We start from the raw sequence: 23,886 nt of genomic DNA, 5'->3' as shown, positions 1-23,886 counted from the left end.
GACTCTGGATGTTTGACTATTTACAAACCACTTTAACCACTTCTATCCACTTTTTGCAGTTTCTTCTGAACACTACAAGAATAATGAGGGTAATTTACGCTGCAGAATAGTGACCACAGAACCATGAGCTCCACAGACTAACAAGAAACAAATGCAACAGCTTCTAGTTTTGACATCTTTCCTTGTGTTAAGACAGGGGTTACGAGTTAAATTATTAGAACTGAGTCAATTAACATATAAAACTTCTGTGCATCTAGAGAAATTCAAAGGCAAGCTTAGTTTCAGTTTTCAAAACCAATCCTGTCATTTGTGTTATCTACAGAGATACCTCTCCTTATCTACAGAGAAGTACTTTTAAGAACTGTAGCTTAAGGCTTCTGCTTCGCAGGGCATCACAACTGCATTAGGAGTGAAGCTGGAACAAACAGCTCAGAGCCAAGTTCACCAGCTTTGGAACCAGCTGACTCCTACTCCAGCCTCCAGCCCACTGGGAAGCGGTGTTTCCTTGAGGGAACTGCAACTTGAAGTATAAAGCATCGATTTTATGCAATTCATTTTCAGCCATGCTGACTTCCAGCTGCATAAACAAGCTGACAGTGCTGGATGTGTGTAGCCTGAGAAAGTTTAGGAATAAGCTTCAGTGTCAAGCCCAATCCAGCTGCCACTGAAGCTAAACTGGAGCAGGCCTTTATTATAACAAGAACAAAAATTCTAGGAGCAGGCAAGATGAGGATTTATTTTTAGACATATTATGTTAATATAGTCATCTTCATGGTTTTACCATGAAGATGAAGCTCTGAACTGGCTGGAACATTAAAAAAAATTCTTTAAATATGTAAGAAGTCCAAAACCTCTGACTGGCTGCATCACTTCTCTCCAGTCCTGGGAAAAAAACAGCCTTGTGATGCTAATTATGCTTCAGATGTCACTTAATACTCCCAGCTCTGTTTTGAATAGTAATCCTAGGCAAAACATTACACTTTGAGTGCTAAGATTTATTCTTATATTATTAATCAACAATAAATGACAGAGCATGGATTTGATTAATATGCTTCTTGCTATTATAAAAATTTCTTCTGATCTGCCCATGCTCCAACATGACTTATCATGCATTGTTCAAGAAAAGTGTGAACAATAATCTAGCATTTGCTTCTATAGGTTTTCAAGAAGTTAACTGGAGGGAGTGAAGAAACAAAATCAAAAGCCAAATTTTAGTCCTATGACTGTGACATACTGGGCTTAAAAGGAAAAAAAAAAATCAGATGAGTGTACTAATATTTTTTCTCAGATTCAAAAGCCTGTTATTTTTAATATCAGCTGCAGATTAGTATTTTGGACACCTCGTGTCAAGAGAGAGGGAATAAGTTCATAAAGCTTAAAAAACACTAAAGCTCTTTTACTGTGTCTCTGTAGCCACAGAAAACAATGCCTACCCAGAAAACATATTTTACCTCTTCAGGAATCAGGACCACTAAGATTTGCCATGAAAAAGGGGCTATTTTATTTTTTTAAGTTGACTGTTTTTATTTTAAAGTTGAAATAAGATGTTCAAAACTCTTTTAAATTGTATTTTATGCTAAACTCACTGAGATGCTAGAGGGTTTTTTTCCACCTCAGTAGTTTCCTGGTGTGTTGGTGCAGTTGGCCCCAATATTAAATAATTGCAAGGAGCACAATTTTGGGATAAACAAGCAGTTTGAAATTGGAGCTATGCATACCAAAGGAATTGCCAAGTTTGACCTTCTTACTCAGTCTCACCAAACCCCCAAAAGATCTTTCTTTACATAAAAGCCAAGTGTGGTGTTAAGTTTTGCTTAGTTAATTGATGCTCAGCTCCCTGAAAGTGCAGCACCCATCACACTTGGGGCTCTTTCAGAAGGCCAGAGGTTTGATTCATGTGAGAGAAGAGCATGTGTCTGCCTTGGAACCAGACTTGTTCAGACAGAGCACTCTGACAAGTGGAACATGGAAATGCTTTTGTTCCATACTTTTTTATACGGCTTCATAAAGCCAAGCTTGCCTGTCAAGAAAGTCAATGAAGTCTCAAAATGAATGTAAGAAGCAAGCCTTGGTGCATTTTACTTTTTTTAATCATCATCACTATTGTTTCAATGCACTGAAGAATTACCAGCTACTGCAGGGGCAGCTTTCTGATCCACTCCAGTTCCTTTATACTGGGCTGCTGCCCCGTTTCCTAGCAACTTACTCAAACCTCCCATCACTTAAATTAATTTATGGCCCACCGTCTCCACACCCATTACTCACAGGGGAACGTATCAAAACTGACAAGAGCAAACCCCATAAGTTATTAGTAAGACTCTGACACTTCGAATCTACATTACAACTGCAAGCTCCCTCTAACAATACTTTTAAAGCACCCCATTCTCTCTCCTTCCTCTCCTGCATGATGAATAAAGGCCTCTAATGCAATGCAACTATTTTTCACAAATGGCATAAGGGGGCAGCTTGACATGGGAAGAGGCTTTTTCTTTTTAATTTTTTTTTAAGTAGTCAAGGCAACAAGACTTCTGAATGTTACTACTGACTCAAGCTGGAACGTCCAAGAAAAGCCTCCCTCAGAGTAAAACACAATCCAGAGACGGGCATGAATTTTCAAGTGCCATATGATTAACATTTTGGTCTAGCTCTTATAACCTCTACTATAATTTCCAGCCGAATATATGCAAAGATACCTCTCATGATCAGCCACATGAGTAAATGCAATGCTAATCTCAAGCTGTTACTGAAGTCAACAGTATTCAGCCACCTAAAGAGGTTTTTTAAGTTCTGAAATTTCAGCATCAGATTAGAGCTGACTAAATTAAGTTTCCCACTTTATCCGTAGAGCTTTGAAAATGCCTGCAATGATTTGTGTACACAATTTTAGTACAAATAAGAGCTTTGCCACATTAGATATTCTTTTGTTCAAATGCCATTTGGAAGTCACAATGGCTAGCATAAAAGCTGTGTCCTGTGGAAGCTAAAGCTGGGAAGCAGGCTTGGTAATTGCACACGGACTATCATCAGCATCTCAAAAAGTACATTTCTGCCTGGGAAAATGCAAGAGTTTATTCCAAAATTCCAGGCTTATGAACCAAGCATCTCAAGTTGTTGAGTTTTACCCATTTCAAAGGTTGCACTGGAGTTTTGCTGCTGCTGCTCCAGGATTCCAGTGCTGAATGAGATTCAGCAGGACAATAGAAGCATTTCTTTTACTAAGATGCAGGCAAGCTTAAGAGACTTCTCCCAGGGTCCCCACCCCCCAAACCCACCCTCTACACACAGATTTCCCTTCCCAACCCCATGAAGAGAAAGGCTGCTAGAAGGAACATGTTTAGTTTTCATGCCATTTCTATATGCATACCTATAGATTCAAGACAGTCAGGTTACTGGGAGCTAGTTTAAAAAAAATCCTCAATGTACCTGACTTGTCTGACAAAAGTCAAAATCTGCAACACAAGCACTACAGCCATTGGCAGAGCTTCAAATACTTCAGATTTTTACAAAGCCCTTTATCCCTTTGATGGCATATTTGATAACAGTTTTATCTCATTTCATGTTAGGGAAAAAAAAAAGAGAAAGAAAAGGGAAAGAAACAAAGGACAGACTTGTACTTCCAACAGAGAATACTTTTGTTAACTCTGCTATTGTACTCTGTAATACTATCTCCTTAAAAACGGAGACTTAATTTCTGCCTTTTGCCTCTTGAGCCCTCGATATTCCTCAAGTCCCGGCTGACAGCGGAGGCAGGTAGGAGGCAGCACAGGACACTTGAAGAACGCACGGCTGCCTGCAGCACTTGGCGGCAGGACCACAAAGTGGGTGTCTACACCTCAACTGCAGAAGGAATGCTTTTGGGGCGGGCTGTCCTCCCCCCAGAAGAAGTCCAGGCCCTCCCAGCAACCAGTCCTTATCTGACCATGAAGTGCCAAGCTTTGGAGGGTCCAGGCATGCTTCCACCTCGCCAGCGGCGACAGTGGCAGAGGATAGGAAATGAGATTCACCCCTCCCCTGCATGCACATTCAGCGCCCTCCTCCCCTCCCAAAAATGACCTTAGGCATCTAGGTTAGGATGACTGGATTTACAAAACTGCTGAGCATCAACATACCCTAAGGCAGTTGGCAGGAAATTGTCTGCTCAGCGCCTTTGGAGAAGGGGTGTGTGTGGCAGGGGGAAACAGTTTTGTTTCCTAGGTGATCCCAAAATACAAGTTTTCGGAGCAGAAATTTGGGAGCGTTCAGCGTTCGTACCACAGCACCCCAGAGGGGCACCTCAAGAGCCAGACAGGAGCCCCCCAGTGCACACAGCACTGCCAGGCACAAAAACTGTGCATCTCCTGCCACCCGAGGCCACGGCACTCATCCATGTCCACACATCCTGGGGCCCTGAGCCTGCCTCTCTGGGTCTGGCCTGCGTGATGGTTGTTTTGGAAAGATGCTCCTCACTTTCTCTGCAGGGATCAGAGGGCTGCTCTGCAGAGCTGGCCATCAAAGCCTCAACCCTCCTGAGCACCCCAGAAGAAATATGCAGCAGCAATGTCTGAGTACTTTTTCAAGCCGACGACAAAGCAGCATCACTGATGAAGGAAGGGGTCACCCATCCTCCATCTCTTTGCTCTACGGGGCTGACCAGTATTTACTAGAGTGGACAAGGCTGGAAAAGCGCCTGGGAAAAAGCCCCACCTCCTTGAGCCACCGAGTTTTGCACACAACTAGGGGGAAGCCAGAATCTCTGGACCACCAGAGGCAGGTAGCCAGGAAAAGGTGTGCTGTGGGGAGGAGTGGGTGAAGTGCACCAAAAGCTAAAGCCAGGCTTTTCTCAGTCTTCAGCTTCTGGAGTCCACAAGCACCTCCAAACACAGCCAGCTTCTCAGGGAAGCTGGCAACTACTTCACCCAGAACAGCAACAGCAGCTCCCATCCACACCGAGCAGAGCAGTGAGATTTCCCCTTGGGAGAGGCAGGAAGCCTTCCCAAACACGCTCCGGGGAAGGAGGCCAGCTATGACACACACTTTTCACACGGGATCCCTCTACAGCCCCTAACCCACTGCTCTTCTGGCTTAAGCCCAAGACTACACTGGTTAAGAAAAAAATAGAAAAAAAAATGAACTTCTGACCTTCTAAGTCTCAAGAGACTTATTCATGCTGTAAAGTGCAGAGATACTGGGTTTACTTCCCTGACCCATTTAGATCCCCCTCACTGCACATCTGACTTTCAAATTTAACAGGCTGTGTATTGTGAGCCCCAGGGAACAAAAACAAAAACACCACCACATTTTACTCATTTCTGTCCTGCAGATTCCTGACGCTCTTGCCAAGATGCCCGCTTCCTTCCCAAATCCTGATCCCTCTTCCCTTGGCACAAGAAGGTAGAGCTCAGCTCACTAAGGACATCTCAAGCACCGTCCAAGAGAGCCAGAGCAGCTCAAGAAACTCACCGGCCAGGCGAAGCTGAAGGGGATAACGATCCGGTTCTTTTCATTATTCCGGTTGTACTTTAAATTGAAGGTATTTCCTCCGATGACAGGAGTGGATTTGGATCCGAAGCTGCAAGGACCGCCAGCAGTGACCCGCGATTGATACTCCTTCAGGCAAACTTTAAAATAGGTGTCACACTCGTCTCTGGTGCATTTTTTATCTCCTGGGTTTCGGGTGCCATCGCAGCAATTTCCATTTTGCAGTTCACCATTCACATTTTGCATGGATAAGATCTCCAACTCGAACTGTCCCGACGCTAAAGTCACCTGTTAATCCCAAGAAAGAACCGAAGGAAAAAAAAAAACCAAAACAAACGAACAAAAAAAAAAAAAAAAAAAAAAAAAAAAAAAAGAAAGAAACCAAGAGACAGACTGTTACCTAACTTTTTGCCCCAAACACAATCTACAACAACTCTGAAGACAGGAAAAAGTAATTTTAAGTGCGCTTTCAAGAAGCACATGCATAATGTTAAAAAAAAAAAAAATAACACAAAGCTAACCACTCCAAGCTTTCCCCTATCAGACATCCATGAGAAGGGCTCATAAATCAGCCCAACTAAATAACGCCATCAATGCCAAAAAACAACCTTAAGTGCCAGCTCCGAAAAAAACAGCGCGAGGAAGGCTTCCAAATGGTTAGGAAATAAAACTAAACTAAACCAAGAGTGCAATATGCAAGGAGCAAACCCAGCAAAAGGATGTAGCTCATAATGCACTGCTTGGAAAGACACCCAACTACCCCTCTGCCTCCTCCGGGGTGCAGCTGAACCGGGGACGGCTGGACTGAGACTCAGACCCCACTCATGAATCACCCCAGCAGCGCTGCTATTAGGTTGATTTAAAAAAAAGAGAAAAAAAAGTATTTAAAAAAAAAGGGAGGAAAGTGATTTTTTTGGGGAAAATAAAAGCATTTGCAGTAATTGCGTTTCTCTTTCCCAGGAATTAAGCCTCGCTGCAAGGAGGAGTCCCGCGTTTGCCATCTCCAGAGAGAAGTCAGGGCAGCAGCTCCGCTCCGGCCGGAGCAGCCGTGCAGAAGCGCCCGTGCGGGATCTCCCGGACCCATGTCCCCAAGCTGGGCGGAGGAGCGCGGAAGCCGTGCCCGGTACGTACCTGGGCCCGCAGCGCCAGGAGCAGGGTGAGGATGGAGCACGCCGCCGCGGCTGCCCGCCGGGGCGCACGCATGCCGCCGCCGCCGCCGCGCTGCCCGCCCGCCCGCCTGCAGGGCCGCCGCCGCCGCTCGCTCCGGGTCGGGACGGGACGGGACGGGGAGGGCCAGGAGGGAGGAGGAGGAGAAGAAGGAGGCGGAGGAGCTGGTGGAGGAGGAGGAGGCGTCGCTGCTGCTGCCGCCGCCGCCCCGCTCTAATATACCGCGGCGCACCCGCGCCGGACAACGCCGCTTTTCAAGCGCTTTCAATAGCGCCCGCTCTTCAATGCAAAGCAGCCCGGCCTCCTTTTATCCGCCTTATTCTCTCGCCTCCCCTCTTTTCTTTCCCTTTTCTTTTCTCTCTCTCTCCCTTTTTTTTTTTTTTTTTCCTTTTTGTTTTATTATGGCGATTATTATCCCAGTCCTTTTATTTCTTGCGGCGGAGCCTCTCGCCCCCCCGAGACACACGCACACACACTCACACACTCACACACACACACACGCACGCACGCACATGCAGCACACGCACCGCCCCGCAGCCGCCCGCCCGTCTGGGAGCGCCGCCGCCGCTCCGCTTCATCTAGCTCAGGGCGGCAGGCGCATGCGCTCATCCATATGCATGAGGGGGACAGCAGGAGGAGGGAGCGGAGGAGGGGAATGGCACGGGCAGGGGAAGGCAGGTACCGGCGGGAGCGGCGGGGATGGAGGGAGCTGCGAGCGAGGCGGAGCGTCCTCGACCGCCCCGAGTGTCCACGCCGCTCCGCAGGTGCTTCCAGCGCGACCTGGAGCAGGAGGAGCCGCGCTGAGGCGTCCCCGACGCTCCCTCAGCGGCGCTCGCGGCTGAGGGCTTTTCCCGCCCCGCCGCTCGCTGAGGGGACGCGCGGGTCCTGCCCGCACGGGAGCCGCAGCCCGTTCCTCCTCGCCTCCTCGGCGCTGGTGGAAGGAAGAATAAAGCACGAAGCATTTTGGGGGGCACTTTTTGCGGTGTGAAACCTTTCCCCTGGCACTGGCCGGCGGCGGCCGCCCGCTCTTCCCGGCCCTCGGTAGCTGAGGCGGGGCGGGCTGGGGGCGCTGCCGGAGCGGGCCGGCGCGCCCTGAGAGGACGGGAGGTGCGGCCGGCCCACGACTCTCAGGTAGTCCCGGCCGGCCGCTGTCCTGAGGGAGGCGGAGGTGGCAGTCGCCACCGTGCGACTCGTGCCCGCCTCAACACGAGGCCGCGGCGCCGAGGGCCTCCCGCACCCCAAGTGGGAGGAAAGATCCCTCAGCTGATCAGTGCCGGTAGCGCAGTGCTGCCAGAGTGCCGAGACCATCAGGGACCCTGTGCCCGCGCTGCAGAGGCTCATCCCAGTTTTCAGGTGGGTGCTGGGGATGTTCCGCCACACATCGTTTGAGGGGCAAGGTCCAGAGACACACAGCCAGGTGATTTACTTAAAGGACTCCCTGCCACAGGTTACTGAGAAGCCCAAAAGTTTGCACAGTAGCAAAAAGAGTTCAGACTGCTTCCCAGAGGAAGAGCCACACCTCAAAGGGCATTGAACAAAAAAAGAAAACCCAAAAAAACCCACCCCTAACTTTGTCTCTGGTTTGGGAAGTCCCTGGGCTGTGGGTCTAGAAGTTGGGTGACTGTGCTGGGAACTCGCTGCATCACTGTCCCTTTCTTCCTGAGGCACTGGCGACAGGAACTTGGCCTCCATGACGTTCGGTCTGACCCAGAACAGCTATTCTTATGTCCCGATCTATTCCACCCTGATCTAACACAGTAGATGTGTGAATGCCTGTTTTATACACCAGAGTCAGTGGCACAGAGGAAAACAAGATTTCTGACCTAATTTTATATCCTTTGTTTTCATTTCCTATGGCAAAAGCAAAGTGCCTGTTCTTGGCTGTGGTGAGGTCTGTCCCGTTACAGGGTGCCCCAGGCTGGAAAGCTGGTGGTATTTGTGCCCCTGACCTTAGAACTCAGACTTCCACCTGACTCCTGCAGATCCTGTTCCCATTGGTGAGTTCATGGCTTAGATCACACTCTGGCGATTCTGGCACACCTGTGAGTGTGTATTCACAGTGAGCTGAATTCTCCTTCCAGCCTCGCTTAGCCCCCAGGTTCCAGCAGTGTTGGCCATACCTCGCCGGATTCATTAACTTTCAAAGGCTGGTTAAACATCATGGTGTTTAATCTGCAACATGGCTGCAGTTTGGTGATACCAGTGCCTCTCTTCTTTTTTCCCAGTGGGTGTTGGTTAGCTTCCACAGCCTGGTTAAATGTTATTCATTCCCAAGTGCCACACATCTGCTCCTCTGGGCCTTTAAATATCCTTCTGCTGCTGGTATGCTCTGTACCTTTAGGGCAGGTCTGGAGTTGGCCTTTCTGTAAAAGGTTACTCCACCTGTTTGACTCCAGTGCTTAGGAAATCCAGAGTTCTCTTTCCCACAGTGCTTGTGACTCAGCAGTGTAGCTGCCCTCAAACAGAATTACTTGTCCAACAACTTAAAATGCTTTGCAAGCATTAATTAATTAAGTCTCCCAGTGTCTTGAGATGGAGGGTATTAGTGATAGGTAAAGCAAGGCAGAGCGTGAATCATGTGTAGAAGTGCATTGCAAACCCTCTCCCTTGAAGCCCTGAAAGAAACATGGACCTCATGGAAATCAGCAGTAAAATCCCCCTAAACTTATTTAGTCTAGAATTTCCCCCTTGGAGTCCCATCTCTTGCTTTTTTCCTCTGGGCTGTCAAGAGCCCAGAGACCCAGTGGCCAGTGGCCCCCTTGAGCCACTGCACAGTTGCCTGCAGCCTGAGCATCTTTTCAAGATGCTCCCTTCACTACGGCCACAGACACGTGCAAACTGCTGTGCGTGCACAGGGCCCTGAGCTGTAGTTGCTTGGAGCAGTCTGAGACTGGTGCACATAAAATCCCTGCTGCAAGGCTCTGCCTGCACGTCTCACGAGGCGTGGAGCCGACGTGTCTTCCTCTGTGGCTGCTGAAGAACTTTTCAGCGTCTGGCACTGGGCTTTTTACATTGCGTAAAGTTACTTCCTGCTAATCTTCCTATTCCGACATAATTAGATCACATCCACATTAGAAGTCGTTACAGACATGGAGTGTGCCAAAGCCTGGTGTTACAGGCAGTGCTTCAGTTCAGGCTTTGGGCCTGAATCAGCTCCCTAATATAGAGCTGTTCATTGAGGCCTCTGGGAGATTGCCCAGGACTTCGGTGGGACCAGGATCACAGCCTTTAGAGGGAGTGTCTGGCTTACGAGGGTCAGGTGTCGTGAAGTCAATTCTTTGTGTGAGGAAAGTTGTAATTTCCTTTTAAAGCTCAGTGACTCATTGAGCCGTGGCTGTGAACAATCCCACAGGATTTCCTTAGATTTGTGATACCTGAAGGTAAACTTGGAATGGCGCCCCTGGAAAAGTTCTTTCTTCAGGGACCTGATGCATCTCATTTTCGAGTTGGTGACTAAACTTTTGTTTACTACTGTAATGCAGATCAAGACAGTTGCATAATCATAGGGGACTGACACTGCATCAGCCTTCAATAAACCAGTTAAAGGACTACCAGAAAAGGATCTGTTGACATGTGGAATCTGTGGTCATAAAGAATACATAAAGCTCAATGACCTCTTTTCACAGCCAACGAAGAGGCTAAAGGGGCCCTTTGTTCCTCCAGATTTTTATAAAAGTACTTTTGCTCCTTGAAATTAGCCAATAAAATAAATTTGCTTCAGTTTTAGATGTAAGCCTGGACAAGCTGAGTGGAAGAGTGAAATTTCATCCAGTCGGCTAATCCTTTATCTAGGAGTTAAGCTTCCCTGTTGCAGGGAGAAGGACATATCGCCACAGTCAATCACGGATGAGTGAGCTTTTAGATAAGGCCATTCCTATAATACACCCACAACACTTCATTTTCCTCTGGCTGTTCTGGAAGTGACCTGCCCACTTGGGCGAGTGTCGCGGAGCAGAGATAGGGACCGCACCGTGCTGCTCGGCTGACACGCATTTCGGAGCAACACATTCCAGCAGATGAACCCATTTGCACAGTTGAGTGATCTAAACTTAGAAAGCTAATTTCTCTAATTACAAAGTGAGACTGAACTCCTGTAAAGCTTTTCATCACCTGAGTGGAATGGGAACTGCGCTTCCATAATCATTTAATGCTTAGAAACTAATTAGGAAGCGTTTTGTGGGGAAGCCACACCCGGTGTTAGACTATTTCACAAATGGAGCAGGGGAGAAAACTACCACTGATGAGAAAGTTGAGCAAGTGGCAGAGGTTAGAGAAAGAGCGCAGTTTACCCAGCGCTGAAGAGTGCATTCCCACTTCCACAAAAGCATCAGTTCTTCCCAGTCAGGCAATTTCTTAAAGCCGTGTCTTCAGACAAGCTTTCCCAATGTGACAAAAGCTTTTGGAGAAGATGCTCTAGTAACCAGAGCCCCAAATCCAGTTTGCTGCCACAAGCCCTTACTTTCCCCTTTCCCTGGAGCATGTTGCTTCAGACAGCTAAAATTTACAAACTGTGCTGCGTTAATTGTGCATCTGCATTTTGTCACTGTGAAATTCCCACCTTAGTTTTTCTGTATGTTAGAAATGTTTCATTCCCCAGAATGAAAGTGAGGCACTAAATCTGTTTCAGAGGATACTCTGAGAACAATTAAAAAAAAAAAAAAAAAGATTCTGGGGTACTCAGAAATTACTGGAGTGAGAACCAGTAAAGTCCCCAAAAGAGTTAAAGCTGTAGTACCAAAAAATACGTCTGTTCTAGAGCCTTTATGTTTTATCCAGCTGTAATTAAGTGAATCCATAACATTATTGCTTTCTGTCACAGCTTAAAATTGAGACCTTACTCCATTCCAGAGAATAGTGCTGTTTTTCCTTTAGTTTCCTTTATTTATATGCACATAAAACCTGCTCTCTGGTTGTTTCTCTGTTAACCCTTCAAGGATCAGATGCCTCCACATTAACCTGTGGACCCAACTGCTTTGTCCTTCACTTATCCTCCCCAGGGGTGGGCTTCCTGTGCAGCAGTGATGTGATCTCAAATCCCCGCTTTCTAAAAGCAGGGAAGAGCTGAGACTACAGTTTTAGATCTGGGTAGGGGTGCAGCTTATCAAGGTGGAGTAGCTCCCAGTAGGTGAAAAGACTGTGACACTGAGCAGTGCTGGCACGTCTGTCACAGACAAGATCACACTTTCATTTGATAAGCAGCAACCTCGGCTATTCTTGTCAAAGAGGCTGCACTGAAGCCTGGGCTGAGCCCCATCTCCAGTAAACAATGGGATGCTTTTAAAGAGCTCCAAGTTTCAAGTAGGGTTTTCCTCACAGCTTTCTGCAAAGGTGCTTCTTTGAGCCATTTTTGTTGAGGAAGTGCTCAGACTAAGTTTCATTTTCTTGTCATGACAGCGTCAAAATGCCCGAATTTCTCTTCTCATGCAGATTGTTTTCATTGTTAATTGCATGTGAAAGTGTGTGTTCAATGTTCTCAATCACAAATTAGCCTGCAGGTGCAAGACTGAAGTACACAGAGGTGTCATTTAGCTAAGGAAATGTCTAAAGAGAACAGAGCTGTGATTAGCAGATTTAAATTTGAGTGTACAGTAAGTGACTTCTTGCCTTTGCCTGCAATCATTCCCTGGCTGATCTAATATTCTGGGCCTTGATTTTACTTATTCCTGTGTGGAGGGTATAAAGGGAGTTGCTTCATTTTGCCTGAAGAAACTTTTAAAGACGTTAGGATTTCTAAAAGCCAATTTCAGCCCAAAATAGATATGTGCCTAAATCAAGAAATAAAAACTTTAGGTAAGGGATGTGTTAAGTAACTTGCTGGAGTAGCCAGTGTGTTGGACCACAGAGTTCATTGCATGGGAGTGATGCTGCTGATCTACAGGGGAAACCTTTCTTCAGGGACTAGGGATGTGCACAGTGGCCTGTTTTTACATGGTCCTTTGGCACTGCTGACTCCCTGGTGGAAGGAACCTTTTTTCATCAGCTAAATGTTTTTAGATAAAGCACAGGCCATAGCAGGTGGCTGGTGCAACTATCTGCAGATGTGCACTGAGGACTTTTTTGTCCCTGATCATGCAGCGAGAGATCTGACAGGACTGGATGTTAGAGCCGGCAGCATTTGGAAGAATCGGAGTCTGCACTGATTTGGGAGTTTTGGCGTTAAAAATTCTGCATTTTGGACGAGATTTGTATCAATACAGTTTATCCCTTGAGACTCTTCCAGTCCCGTTCTGGAGTTAGCTGTGGTCAAAATGCCTGCAGCTTCCAGCAGGATAGTGGAAAATGGAGCAAATGAGAAGGACTGGAATAAGAACAGTCTAGGGGTGTCAGGGAGAGGTAGCAAAGAAAGGGACTTATTTTTGGGAGTCTGAGCTCTGAGCAAGTACAGCTCCTCGTCACCCTGCCTCTCTGGTTAAAGGTTTGTCTTTGCTCTTGCCACAATACCTGGAAGGTTTTCCATTCCTGCCTCCCTGACAGCTGTTTTGTCTCACAAGGTCTTCAAGCACAGGGGAGATGATTCTTCTCTTCAGTTGCTCCTGATCTCAGCCCTGAGGCTGGACCACTCCAGGTGGGGTGAAGGACATCCCTTATTTGTGGCACTGTGGCAGCAGGACAGCTTGGTGAAGACCTGAAAGGAAAAGAGCCTGGCTGTAGAATTGGACCCTTAAAACCAATTAACTTCTTTGAAGTGTGCTTCAGCTTTCTGTCTGAAAGGGGGCACAGACTCTTGTAGGTCCACAATCTGTGTGTTGCCCTGAATTGTGGGGATTTTTCCTATATATAATGGTGATTTTTATTTACTGTGGCAGAGAGGAACAAATGAGGATCTGCCGCAACTTGAATAGAAGCAATTCCACACCTGTCCCTTTAACTGCCCATTTGTGTTTGGCTGCCTTTTATTGTCCTCCCCCCTGTGGGGCTGCAGGGCAGCATGTGTGTGTGTGTGTGTGTGTGTAAGGATTTCCCAGTCTAGTGGGTGACCCCTCATCTTGCTGCTCCAAGCAGTGGCTTCCATCCCCTCCTTTCTCTCCAATATTTATTGGAAGCACGTGCTAAGGAATCTGTGAGCCTGCAATGCTAATGAGTGCGTGGCATGGAGCGGGCAGCAGATGCAAAGGGACAGGCACGTTTCCTAATGAGGGAGTCTCGAGACCCATCTGTTGACTCTCGTGGGCCCTCAATGCAGTTTGCTGCCCGAGGTTGCCAGTGGAGGTTTTTTTTCTCTGATGCTTTCAGTTCTCAACAAGTGCAATCCTGTATAGAGCAGCATGTCATGGGGTTAGGTTTTGTTGTTACTAGCAGATAATGTGACTTTGAAAGGAACGCCCCTGCCCCAGCTGAAAGGAGGATAACCCTCCTCTACCCCCTTCCTTCCCATCCTTCTTGCTCGGATCAATAACAGGTCCCTAGGCACAAAGCCTGCATTCTTTTATTCTCAAATTAGAGCAGCTGCAGCAGCAACACCACAGCTCATTGGAAACCTATTAGCTTTTGAAAGACTTAATCCAGTTTGAAAATAACTAGTGTTTCTCAATCCTTCACGCACTCACTCCCGTAAGAGTTCTTAGGCTGCATTGACAGGGGACTGGGCTTATTATTATAATAACCTGCATCTCTCGCTGTGTCCCAAAGGGGCAACAAAGAAGGCAAAATGTCAGTTTCCCAGCTTCACAGGGCCTAAGAACATTGGATTTACTCTGCCATATCACACCCTATCCCTGAGCTCTGCCGCCTACCATCCTGCCTTCAATGGTGACTGATGTCTTGTGATTCACTCTCCAATTTCATAGTTTTTAAGGCCAGAGGGGCTATTATGATAATCTATTTGACCTCCTGCACAACACATTAGAATTTCATCCTAGGTGGGATAAAAGCTGGGAGCAGCTGGATTCTTTCATGTGGCTCTGCTGGGCAGCAGTGGAAATTTGGTGTTTTCTGGGGGTACTCTTTGCTGTAAGGGGAATTTGGTTTTTTTCCTTTTTTGAAAGCACCTGAAGCACAGAGCTTTGTGAATGGATGCATATGCAGCAAATGCCTTCTTTGGAGGTAGGGGAGCTGATTTTACTTGGAAAGGGCTTGCCTCCCTGTCTTGGTTTCTTGTTTAGCTGCTGTATCTCCCCTTTACTCAGGATCTCCATGCAGAAGAACTTTAAGCTAATTATTCTCATTTTAAGGTGGGGGTCTGAGTTTCAGAAATGTTTAGGTCTTAAATGCCTTGTGAAGACCATTGCAGTGAGGAAATAGAGTTTTCTTGAACAGGATCCTCAATTTCATGCCCCAAGTCACACTGGAAATCTGTAGAAGATGAGGGAGCTTGTTTTCTCATTTTTCTTGAGTCACAGCCTAGTGTGTTCGCAGGAACATCTTTCTCTGCTCAGACTTTTCCTGTACTGTGCCAGCCCTCAAACTTTCCTGTAAGCGCTGCCAACTGTTATCATTAGTGTTGGTACAGATATTTTGTCAGAGGTGGCTGGGGTGGGACCACCAACTGATTCCTGAAGGCCACTGAACAGCAACAGCTTTTGATTTCTACTGAACTGGACCAGATTCAGTGTGGTGACCTAGAGCTAAGGGGCTCAGTATCTCATTACTAATCCCTTGAGCTAGCCAATTCCTTCCACCAAGTCAATGTTTTCTAAAGTGTTAAAAGACTTTTCCTGCCTGCCTGCCCATTAAATCCTGCTCTTCTGTCCGTGTCCTTGGATCAGCCTAATCACTGAAGTGGATCAGTTTCAAGTCTTAATGATGCAAGCTGTGGTCCTGACAATGCAGAAGATGGCAGGCAGCGCAGCTGAGGCAGGCTCTGCTCTGGGGGCTCGGCTTTAGGGTAACCAGCTGGGATACAGGGGGTTTCCTGCCTTTTGCTTATTTATCTGAGATTTACAATTTAGGTGTGCTTCTAGACACTTTTAATTAAAAAAGAAAAGAAACCATGTGTTTTCCTAGATTGTCCATTGGCATTGCTTTTGGGGTGCAAGTAATGATTTTCTTCTGTGATATTTTATTCTCCTCACTTTCCTGGATGGAGAATTAGGCTTTGCGGAAAGAACCACGTGGAACACCATCACTGTGTTTAATGTATCTTTATTATTAAAGTCTTATATCTTAGAGATACAGAGAAATGTGTTTCAAGAGAGCGTGTACAGAAAACCACATTAGAATCAGCAATAGCCTCCTCCACATACACCTAGCAGGAAACAGCTTCCATTTGCTTAACTTTAGATTGAACACAGAGCAGTTTACAAGTCCCATATATGTGCCTCCTCTTCCAGCAAAGCTTCCTCATAATTTTTAGACTTTGTGTTGAGACTTCATAACTAATGTAATTCATATAATTCATATTCATAATTCATATAATGGTGGACATACACATTGCTCCATGTATATGCTTTTTTCTCCTTATATTCATGTGTGTGTGTGTGTGTGTGTGTGTATGTACGTGTGTGTGAAAAAGGGAAATTATTGTCAGATATTTCAGTTACTTATCCCTGGTAACAGTTTTCCTAATTTACCCTGGTAAAATGGGCATGGCTGTGTTTTTATGAGGAATCTTTTTCTTCTTACAAAGTAGGAACGCTTTCCCCCACTGCTTATGTGCACACAGGCACTTGAGTACAAATTTCCCTTCCCAATTTTTTCTTAAAATAAAAAGTATTAATAGAGAGCAACTCTGCCTCTCACTGCATATAATAGAACAGGCTGCAGATGAGAAAAGCATGAATCTCTTAGGTTGTGCACTTGCTCTTCTGAAGGAGCTCAGTATCCCCTGAGTGATACTAAGCACATTTTACTTACTTACTTTTAGTCAGTGGATCAGGATACTCTAATTCTAGGCTATCTCATTAGAATCTTCCCAAAATAGTTAATTAATCTCCAGAATCTCAGGGGGTTGCTCCTTTCTAGTACTGGTGATGTCAATTAATGCTGTGTTACCATTTGAAAGCAAGTTCTTAATGTGGAGCTTGACATGAAGGCCCATGTCTAGTAAAGACACAGAAGCAAAATCTGACAGTGCCCTTCCTCTTGCTAGCACTTTGTTTATGTGAATTGTTTCCCAAGTTAACTCCTGTGGCCTAACCCCAAAGAAGAGAAGATCTAATCTCTAATTGTCCTCTGGGACCATCCCTGCAAGGTCCTTGAAGAATGTATCCTGTTTCCCAGTCAAAGAGTCAATCCAAGGATGTGTCCTGGCTTCTCTTCTCATTTGAAGATTGTTTACCTGTTATTTGTGAACTGTGTTTTGTCTATGAACTATTCCTAGTGCGGTCGCATTGTGATGCTTACTAGAGAAGGAGGAAGGATTAAAATGGCACAAACTTTACATTCAATATCACATATTCCATGCAGAAGGATTTACAGCCATTTTGCAACTGCACCAAAGTCCAGTCAGCCCTTGGAGGCTGCAGGAATTCTGCCATTGGTGGGGACAGATTGAGCCTGTAATAAAGAAATGTTGGGGGAATTCCTAATTACCTGCTCTGATAATGTTTTAGAGCAGTATGGTATGTGTTAGTGGGTATCAGATGTGACACAAAACATTGGACATTTCAGGATGATGCTAAAATGAAAGCAATTCAAGGATCAAATTATGTATGAGTGTCAATATTCAAACCCAGCTGTAGCAAACAGAATGCTCTCATTTATGCCAGCTGGAACTAGAGTTTGGGCATTTTATTAATAGTATGAAGTGGTCACTTATTGTTCAAAGAGATTTTTCCTGAAAGGAAGGCAACCAGGGCTAAAGAGCTGAAAGCACTGAGTTGTGTTCATTTGGATTAAAATGTGTGTTTTGGGCCAGTGAAGCTTCAAAATAAGCTTCAAAATTCTCAAACCAAACAGTTTTCCTTTTGGTAGCTGAAAAGGAAACTGCACATCCAGGAGGAATGTAGATCAAAGCAAACTCTGCAAATGATGCAGAAACACATAAAATAACAAACAAGGCTGGTGGGAAGAGGGAAGCTTTTGTAAGTAGATAGGTCTGTTCATGTTACACTGAAACCAAAGGCAAGATTGCTAAGGAAGATACCGGAGAGGGGTATATAGGGGTATAGATTTTTCTCCTCGGAGGAATTTTCCAGCCTGTTTTTGCATCTCCATTGTATTTGCAAAGTAACAAATAAGGGGCATACTCAGCAGCAGATCTCACTGATACCAACTTTTGCCTTTCACCACCCTATCTTATCTCTTACTTTCCTTCTTTCTTTTGTTTTCCCTGAGCCTCCCTCTGCCAAAGTCTGTGGCAAAACATGTTTGTTTCACTGCTCACCCACAACTGTCCTAAAGCACATCATTGGGTCAATAAACTTACAATATTTAGGTAGTTTAACTTTCATACTTGCAGAACAGAACAATTCTGAATGTAGCTACTATTAGCTGTTTACATTGCATTTGTTTAGGATTTTATGTATGAGAGTGCAAATCTACCTCAGAGCTGTTTTAATAGAAAAAATAATTTTGCTAAATAGTTTTAAACTCCTCATTTCACTTATGTGTGACTATGTTGGTGCAATAACCAATTTTAAAAACAGAATTGATAGGGATGTGGCAGTTGTTGCAATGAAGTCATTCTTCAGCTGAATGACTTGTCCAGTCCATTCTTGGATGCATCTTCATGAAATGATTGGCATGTAATGCCTGAACTTCTCAGGGTTTTCTTTCACAGAATTCTCCACACAAGAGGAAGGACCTTGCAGAAGGGAGAATGGTTTTTTGTCCAACAGCCAAGAGGAGCTGGGATTTTGGGAATAGCTGTGCTCCCTCCTGTGGATCCTGCGGACGTCTCCATTTCCCTTTTGTGTTGGCAGCTCTTCCATGTGCCTTTCCAGCTGGAGAAGCTGAAAGTGTGGCACCTACCTCACCTTTGGTAGAGAGCAGCTCTTTCCTCGTGTGGGAGGTCATTTATTTCATCTAGGCCAGAAAGTGGAGAGGCAGCATTTCTTCATCAGCCTCATTTCTTTACACAGTGAATGCCTCTTATCTCTCATTCCCCCTCTCTTTCCTCTGCAGCTACACACATTTTGAAAGCACACTGGTGCATATTGCTGGAGTTGAATGGGTTCCCAGGGCTCTGTAGATTCAAGGACAGGGCATGAGCTGTATTTACACTGCCTGGTAGTTGGAAAGATTTGATTTCCCTTTTTTTTAGATAGACAGCCCCTTTTCTCTCTGCTTTGCGGAGCAGCCTTTCATCAGGAAGGACAGGCCCACTGCACCCATCCTGTGCAGATCACTGGAGCCACATTTCACCCTCCCATCTTCCCCTGGGCGGTGCACAAATGATGCCTGCTCCTTGTGGAGAGGGCAGGGGACTGGAGGAATGCTGCTCTTCTGAAGACTCTTACTGGGATAGCTCAGGGGTGGCTGGAAAACAATGTTTTCCCACTGTACCTATTGAGGCTTGTTTGCACCAGAGATTTCCTCTAGCAATGTTTTATTTCTCCAGGCCTCCGGAATTGTTTGCCCATTCTTTGAACTGTTTTTTTTTTTTTTTTTTTTTTAAGTGGCCACTTTTAGCCTGGATGGAGACCAGTGAAAGTTTGATCTCTGTATCCAGGGAAGCTCCTCTCTGCGTGAGCACTGGACCAGTCAATAGGCTCCAAGCCTAGGAGTGCCAGACAAAGGGACAGCCTGCAGCAAAAGGGATGTTTGTACTGTGGCCAGAGTAGGCTTCCTTAAAAATAATAGCCAAGGTAAACACTATCAATTCACAAGTCAGATGCTTGTGAAAAACCACCAGCCCATTTGCTAACCCATTAAGAAGGGAAATAAGACTTGACAGTTCACTGTGCTGTGATTCTAAGCATGATATTTCCCTGAGAAAGAGTGCCTGTGCTGCTGTGAGTGCTCTGCAGCCACTGATGGCAATGGATTGGGAAGATTTTTTGCTGCCCAGAAGTTTGTACATGTGTTGGTTTTAGGTTGTTTAAACCTATCCACATCAAGTGACAAAATGCAAAGCTGTCAGACCTGACCTGGCAAAATGGAGCTGGCATTCCAAAAAGAGTATGTCCATTCTGTGACTTCTGTTTTCCCACTCAAATGTGGTCTTTATGTTTGTGACTTCAGGTAACAAAAAATGTGGGATGTTTTGTTGAAAGAGGATTAAGCCCAAGCCTAAGTTAGGCTTGCCAGATTTATTCCCAAGGAGATGCCTTCCAAATACAGAATGTATGGCCCACTTAATTCCTGGTAGATATATGGACAGCAGATCTGAAATGTGGTCAGAACTCTGCTTTCAGTGGCTAACTGGGTGATCCTGGTCACCAGAGGAGGAAATGCTGGCCTTGCCCAGTCTTGGGAGGAAGTTCATTGGTGGGAGAAAGTTGAAGAGACCTTGATGAAAGGCATGGGGTAGACCAGCTCTGAAGCAGACTGGACAGTTTCTGGGTATTTTTATACGGAGTATTTCAAAGTTCCTAGGAAATCTCTCACTGAGTCCTAGAGGTTTTGTATGTCCCAGTGTTTAGCTGGCCTCAGATATATGGGAATATATCACCTTGGAATTTATCACCTTGGAATTTTTTTAAGGACACAAACAAACAGCTTCCAGTACAACTATGATGGTTGTGTTTTGCACTGATAACTGGGATCAGAAATCAACTACATTAATCAGAAAATAATCCTTAGTCCATAAAACTGAATTTAAGCAGTTGAGGCAGAAATGTGGCATAGAGAGATAAAGTAAATCAAAGTGAGTAAGAAAACCTGCTTAGGAATAAGCACTTAGCCTGGACCTTACACAAAAACAATCCAGGCAGGAAATGAAATACATACTTCAACATGAAACTGAAGACATCAATTGTCTGAGGGTCTTTTGCTGAAATACCTTGCTGTGTGCAAGGCTTTCAAGGCTGGTCTTTCACTCTGGTGACTCAAACGTTGTTGATAAACATAGCTTGAAAACTGATCCAAATGGACCTGTGGGGTCTTTATTTTGCACACTTTTCATCAGGACCCTGCTTTCTAAAACACATGATTAAGTATTTGATAACTTTGACCACAATTAATACTGATTAGTCTTTAACTCAACTTTTTTATAAAGTAAGTAAACAATTTCTCCCAAACTTCCAGAGACTCAGAAGTCCATAAAGATCCCAAAGAATTAGGAACAGCTGCTTTTACATAAGTGTTAGTATAGCTATTGCTTTTATTACAGTGTGGTTCCTTCACAGTGTCTCTGGTGCTTACATATGTTAGCACAAGAGTCATATTCTCACTCAAAATAGTCACTGGCGTTTTGGCAACAAAAAGCTATAATCATAAAAAAAATTTGTATAAGCAGCATTTTCGCAATTCAAGTCCTGCTTTTGAGAGATTTCTGACAACTCTTAGCTTGAAAGGGACAGTTTTTAAACAAGGAAAATGCTGTTAATATCACCATTCTATAGAGAAGTCAGTGACATAAGGAGGAAAGCAATAGGGAAACAAACTCTGCCCTACCAGATAAGATATCCAGTGTGATAACATTTGTTGGTATTGGTCAGTATAAGGAAAAAAGAAATTAGAAAACAATCAATTATTTTCCTAAATTAAAAAGGATGCCAAGGCTTTTGTTAGTCATTTGAATGAGAATCACAGGATAACCCTGTGGTTGTACCTTGTCATAAATAACACTAATTTGTTTTGAAGTGCAGCATTTGTGGTTTCCTGCTTGTTTTTCTGGCAGAGAGTTCCATGGATAATTTATTCATATCAAGACTTTTCTTAAATCACTTAAAAATATAATCTTTCTACTCCATTGACAGAATCTTTGTCTTTTGTTAGGAGAGAAGGCTGAAGAGGACACAACTCTCTGTATGTTTGATCTGTTGTGTAACACTCACATAATTTTCTTTAATAATCATAATTCTGGTGTTCTCAGCCTTTTTTTCCCACACATTTCTTTAAGCTTCCTGGGCACTTCACTTGCCAGTCTCTGGACCCCTCTTGTTCCTGCTCTTGTCCCCTTCCTGTGGATTCAGGATTTCAGACAAGGAACTTTTGTATGGACACTACTGTCCTAGGAGAGTAATAAAATGTATACTAAATGCCCACGTGTTACAAACAACTGTCTAGGCACGACTTTACAACACTTACCTTATGGCTCTTAGGTTTTAGACTTTTAAAGAACAAGTATAGTGAATCCTGTTACAAAGAAAGGGATGGCTTGGCTGAGCCAGGTAGGTGTTTTACGCTTCTACTACTTAATAATTATGTCTGAGTGAAAAATAAAGGTATTGAAATGACAGAAGAGCTGCAGCACTGAGCGTGACTTTCAGCCTGAGCACAATCTTTCATATTGCTGCTGGAGGTAAATTCACAATGAGTCATAGCATGGTGGTACTGAAAATCAGTTGGTTCAGGCCTGTGGTCTTCTACAGGATGATCACATTACAATGTAAAAGTTTCCTGTACATTTGGGTATCTTTAATTCTGGAGTACGTGTTTCAGGAAGGCTTTCACTCTCCATATTTCAGCGTGTCTTGCTGCTGACACTGAACACTGAGCAGTGAGAATGGCTCACGTCAGGGGATCTTGGTCTGTGGTGAAAGAACAGGAACAAGGCCAGTACACACAAAACAACTGGCTTTTGTTTACTGAGTCAAAGCTGCAAAACCGTAAAGGGACCAAAAGCTGAAATCAAGGGATACAGAAATAATGGAGTGGGAGTGGAAAGGAGAATCAACATGTGAGGGTTCTTCTGTATGAAGCAGAGATCTGGTTTCCAGAGATCTGGGGAAAGATGCAAATCATTCTTCCAAAGCTTTTTGATGCAAGGAGCCCCTTGTTTTAAGTTTGGATTTGAGGCTCTTGGAGTGGAAAACATTATTCATCAGCAAGTACTCCTCAACACCTTCCCTCCCTCTCAACATTTAGCCTGGTTCATCAAAGCCAAAAAGTGGCTTTACATGGTGATAAATTTTCACTCAGACTGCCAGGGTCCTCTGTTGTAAGAGAGAAAAGCTTCATTGCACGATGAGCTTTCTTAGATTTTATTCTTTAAAAAAAAATGCACTCAACATTCCTAGTGGAGATTTCCCACTTATTGGGAGCTACTGCTTTATTAGAAACCTTTGGTCCTTTAGAGTATTTTAAAACATACTCGTAGGAAATGCTGTATTGCTGTGGGGCATCTGGCTTGTAATCAGTCAATCCTTTCAGTCTAACTCTGCCGTCATGACACCGACCCAGAGCATGCCTGGTGTGGTCCTGGGGAGCCATGTGCCTTATATGTCCATTGCAACTTGCAGGAGGTCAAGTAGGGGGAAGCCAGAGGATTTGTGCAAATGGTGGAGCCAAGCAGAAGGTCAGGGATGGCATTTTGTGGCCATGGGAAAGAGACAGATCTTTCTCCTGGGTCGGGATGAGTCTCCGTCAGTGCCGAGTCCCAAAGACTCGCAGGGCTTCCATGGCTGGCACCCAGCGTCCTTAATTTTGTGGTGAATAAGAGCCCTGAAAGCACATAATTTAATCCGCCTGAAGATAATTGTTGAAATAAATCATTCTCTTGTTTAAAGAATAAATCTTCAGCAAATTTCAAGAGAGCCTACAGCACGGCTGATTTTAATCATTACTCTGCACAGGGAAGTGTCTATACTGCTTTGTGTTTCCAGACCAGCAGTGCTGCTATTAAAAAGCCATGCTTGGATTTAGAAGCTGTCACAACTCAAACGAAGCATTTTTGGGGATCCCTGGATTCACAGCTGAAAGAGAAGAGGCCTGGTGAGCAGACACCCCACTGCCCCACTGGTAAATCTGTGGATTTACCTCACTACTGAGATGCACTGCCATTGGTGCCTCAGTTAGGGTGTCCAAAGGTGGGGTTCTGTGGCCAGCACTCTGCAGTGCACTGGCATTCTGGAGGGGAGGAGTGCTCCAGGAAAGATGGGTATTTGGGGTTTTCTGATGTTGCTGGGATGTTGCTGGAATACGCGCTGGGTATGACAGGAAATGTGCTGTGGTGTGTCAGGCTGTGCCACAGACAGCAGTTCCAGTCAGTGGTGGGTGATTGTTATCAGACCGCCCTGTGGGCACCCCGTGGGCTCCCTGGGGCTCTGCTGGGCAGCTGCTCCTCTATACCATGTACTGCTTTGGTTGAAGTTTTTCAGGGTTTGGCTGGTCCAAGGGGATTTTTTTTTTTTTTTTTGAGGGTGTGAAAAGGATTGGTTTGGGTGAGACGCATTCTAGCAAAGCAGGAATTACCCTGGTCAGCTGAAGTCTGCAGAGTGTTGCTTCACTAAACCTCCCTGTCCTGCGTCTGGGAGCTGTGCTGGACAGAGGTGGTTC

At 45.1% G+C, this 23,886-nt stretch overlaps 1 protein-coding gene and 1 long non-coding RNA gene across 7 annotated transcripts in view; one reads left to right on the top strand and one right to left on the bottom strand.

The window, feature by feature from the left end:
* Positions 1–6,671, bottom strand: part of JAG1 (jagged canonical Notch ligand 1) — a 35,751-nt gene extending 29,080 nt beyond the window's left edge. Inside the window, exons 1-2 of the mRNA XM_030235596.2 lie at positions 6,589–6,671; positions 5,440–5,745 (exon numbers count right to left, since the gene is read on the bottom strand). Coding sequence (XP_030091456.1) covers positions 5,440–5,745; positions 6,589–6,660 — 378 coding nt within the window. The 5' untranslated portion in view covers positions 6,661–6,671. The remainder of the gene's footprint in view (positions 1–5,439; positions 5,746–6,588) is intronic.
* The window catches only part of LOC108962545 (uncharacterized), a 314,906-nt gene continuing 296,771 nt past the window's right edge, over positions 5,752–23,886 (top strand). For 5 of the 6 annotated variants that reach the window (XR_007777278.1, XR_007777275.1, XR_007777276.1 and 2 more), the window contains exon 1: positions 7,777–7,977. This is a non-coding gene — a long non-coding RNA (uncharacterized LOC108962545). Of the gene's footprint in view, positions 6,581–7,776; positions 7,978–23,886 lie in introns of those variants that run through there. The other variant, XR_007777274.1, reaches the window with a different exon arrangement.

This window comes from Serinus canaria, chromosome 3, assembly GCF_022539315.1.
Source record: "Serinus canaria isolate serCan28SL12 chromosome 3, serCan2020, whole genome shotgun sequence".
Classification (NCBI taxonomy): domain Eukaryota; kingdom Metazoa; phylum Chordata; class Aves; order Passeriformes; family Fringillidae; genus Serinus; species Serinus canaria.
Note: the sequence above shows the minus strand (reverse complement) of the source record. Positions and strands in the feature narration are given on the sequence as shown.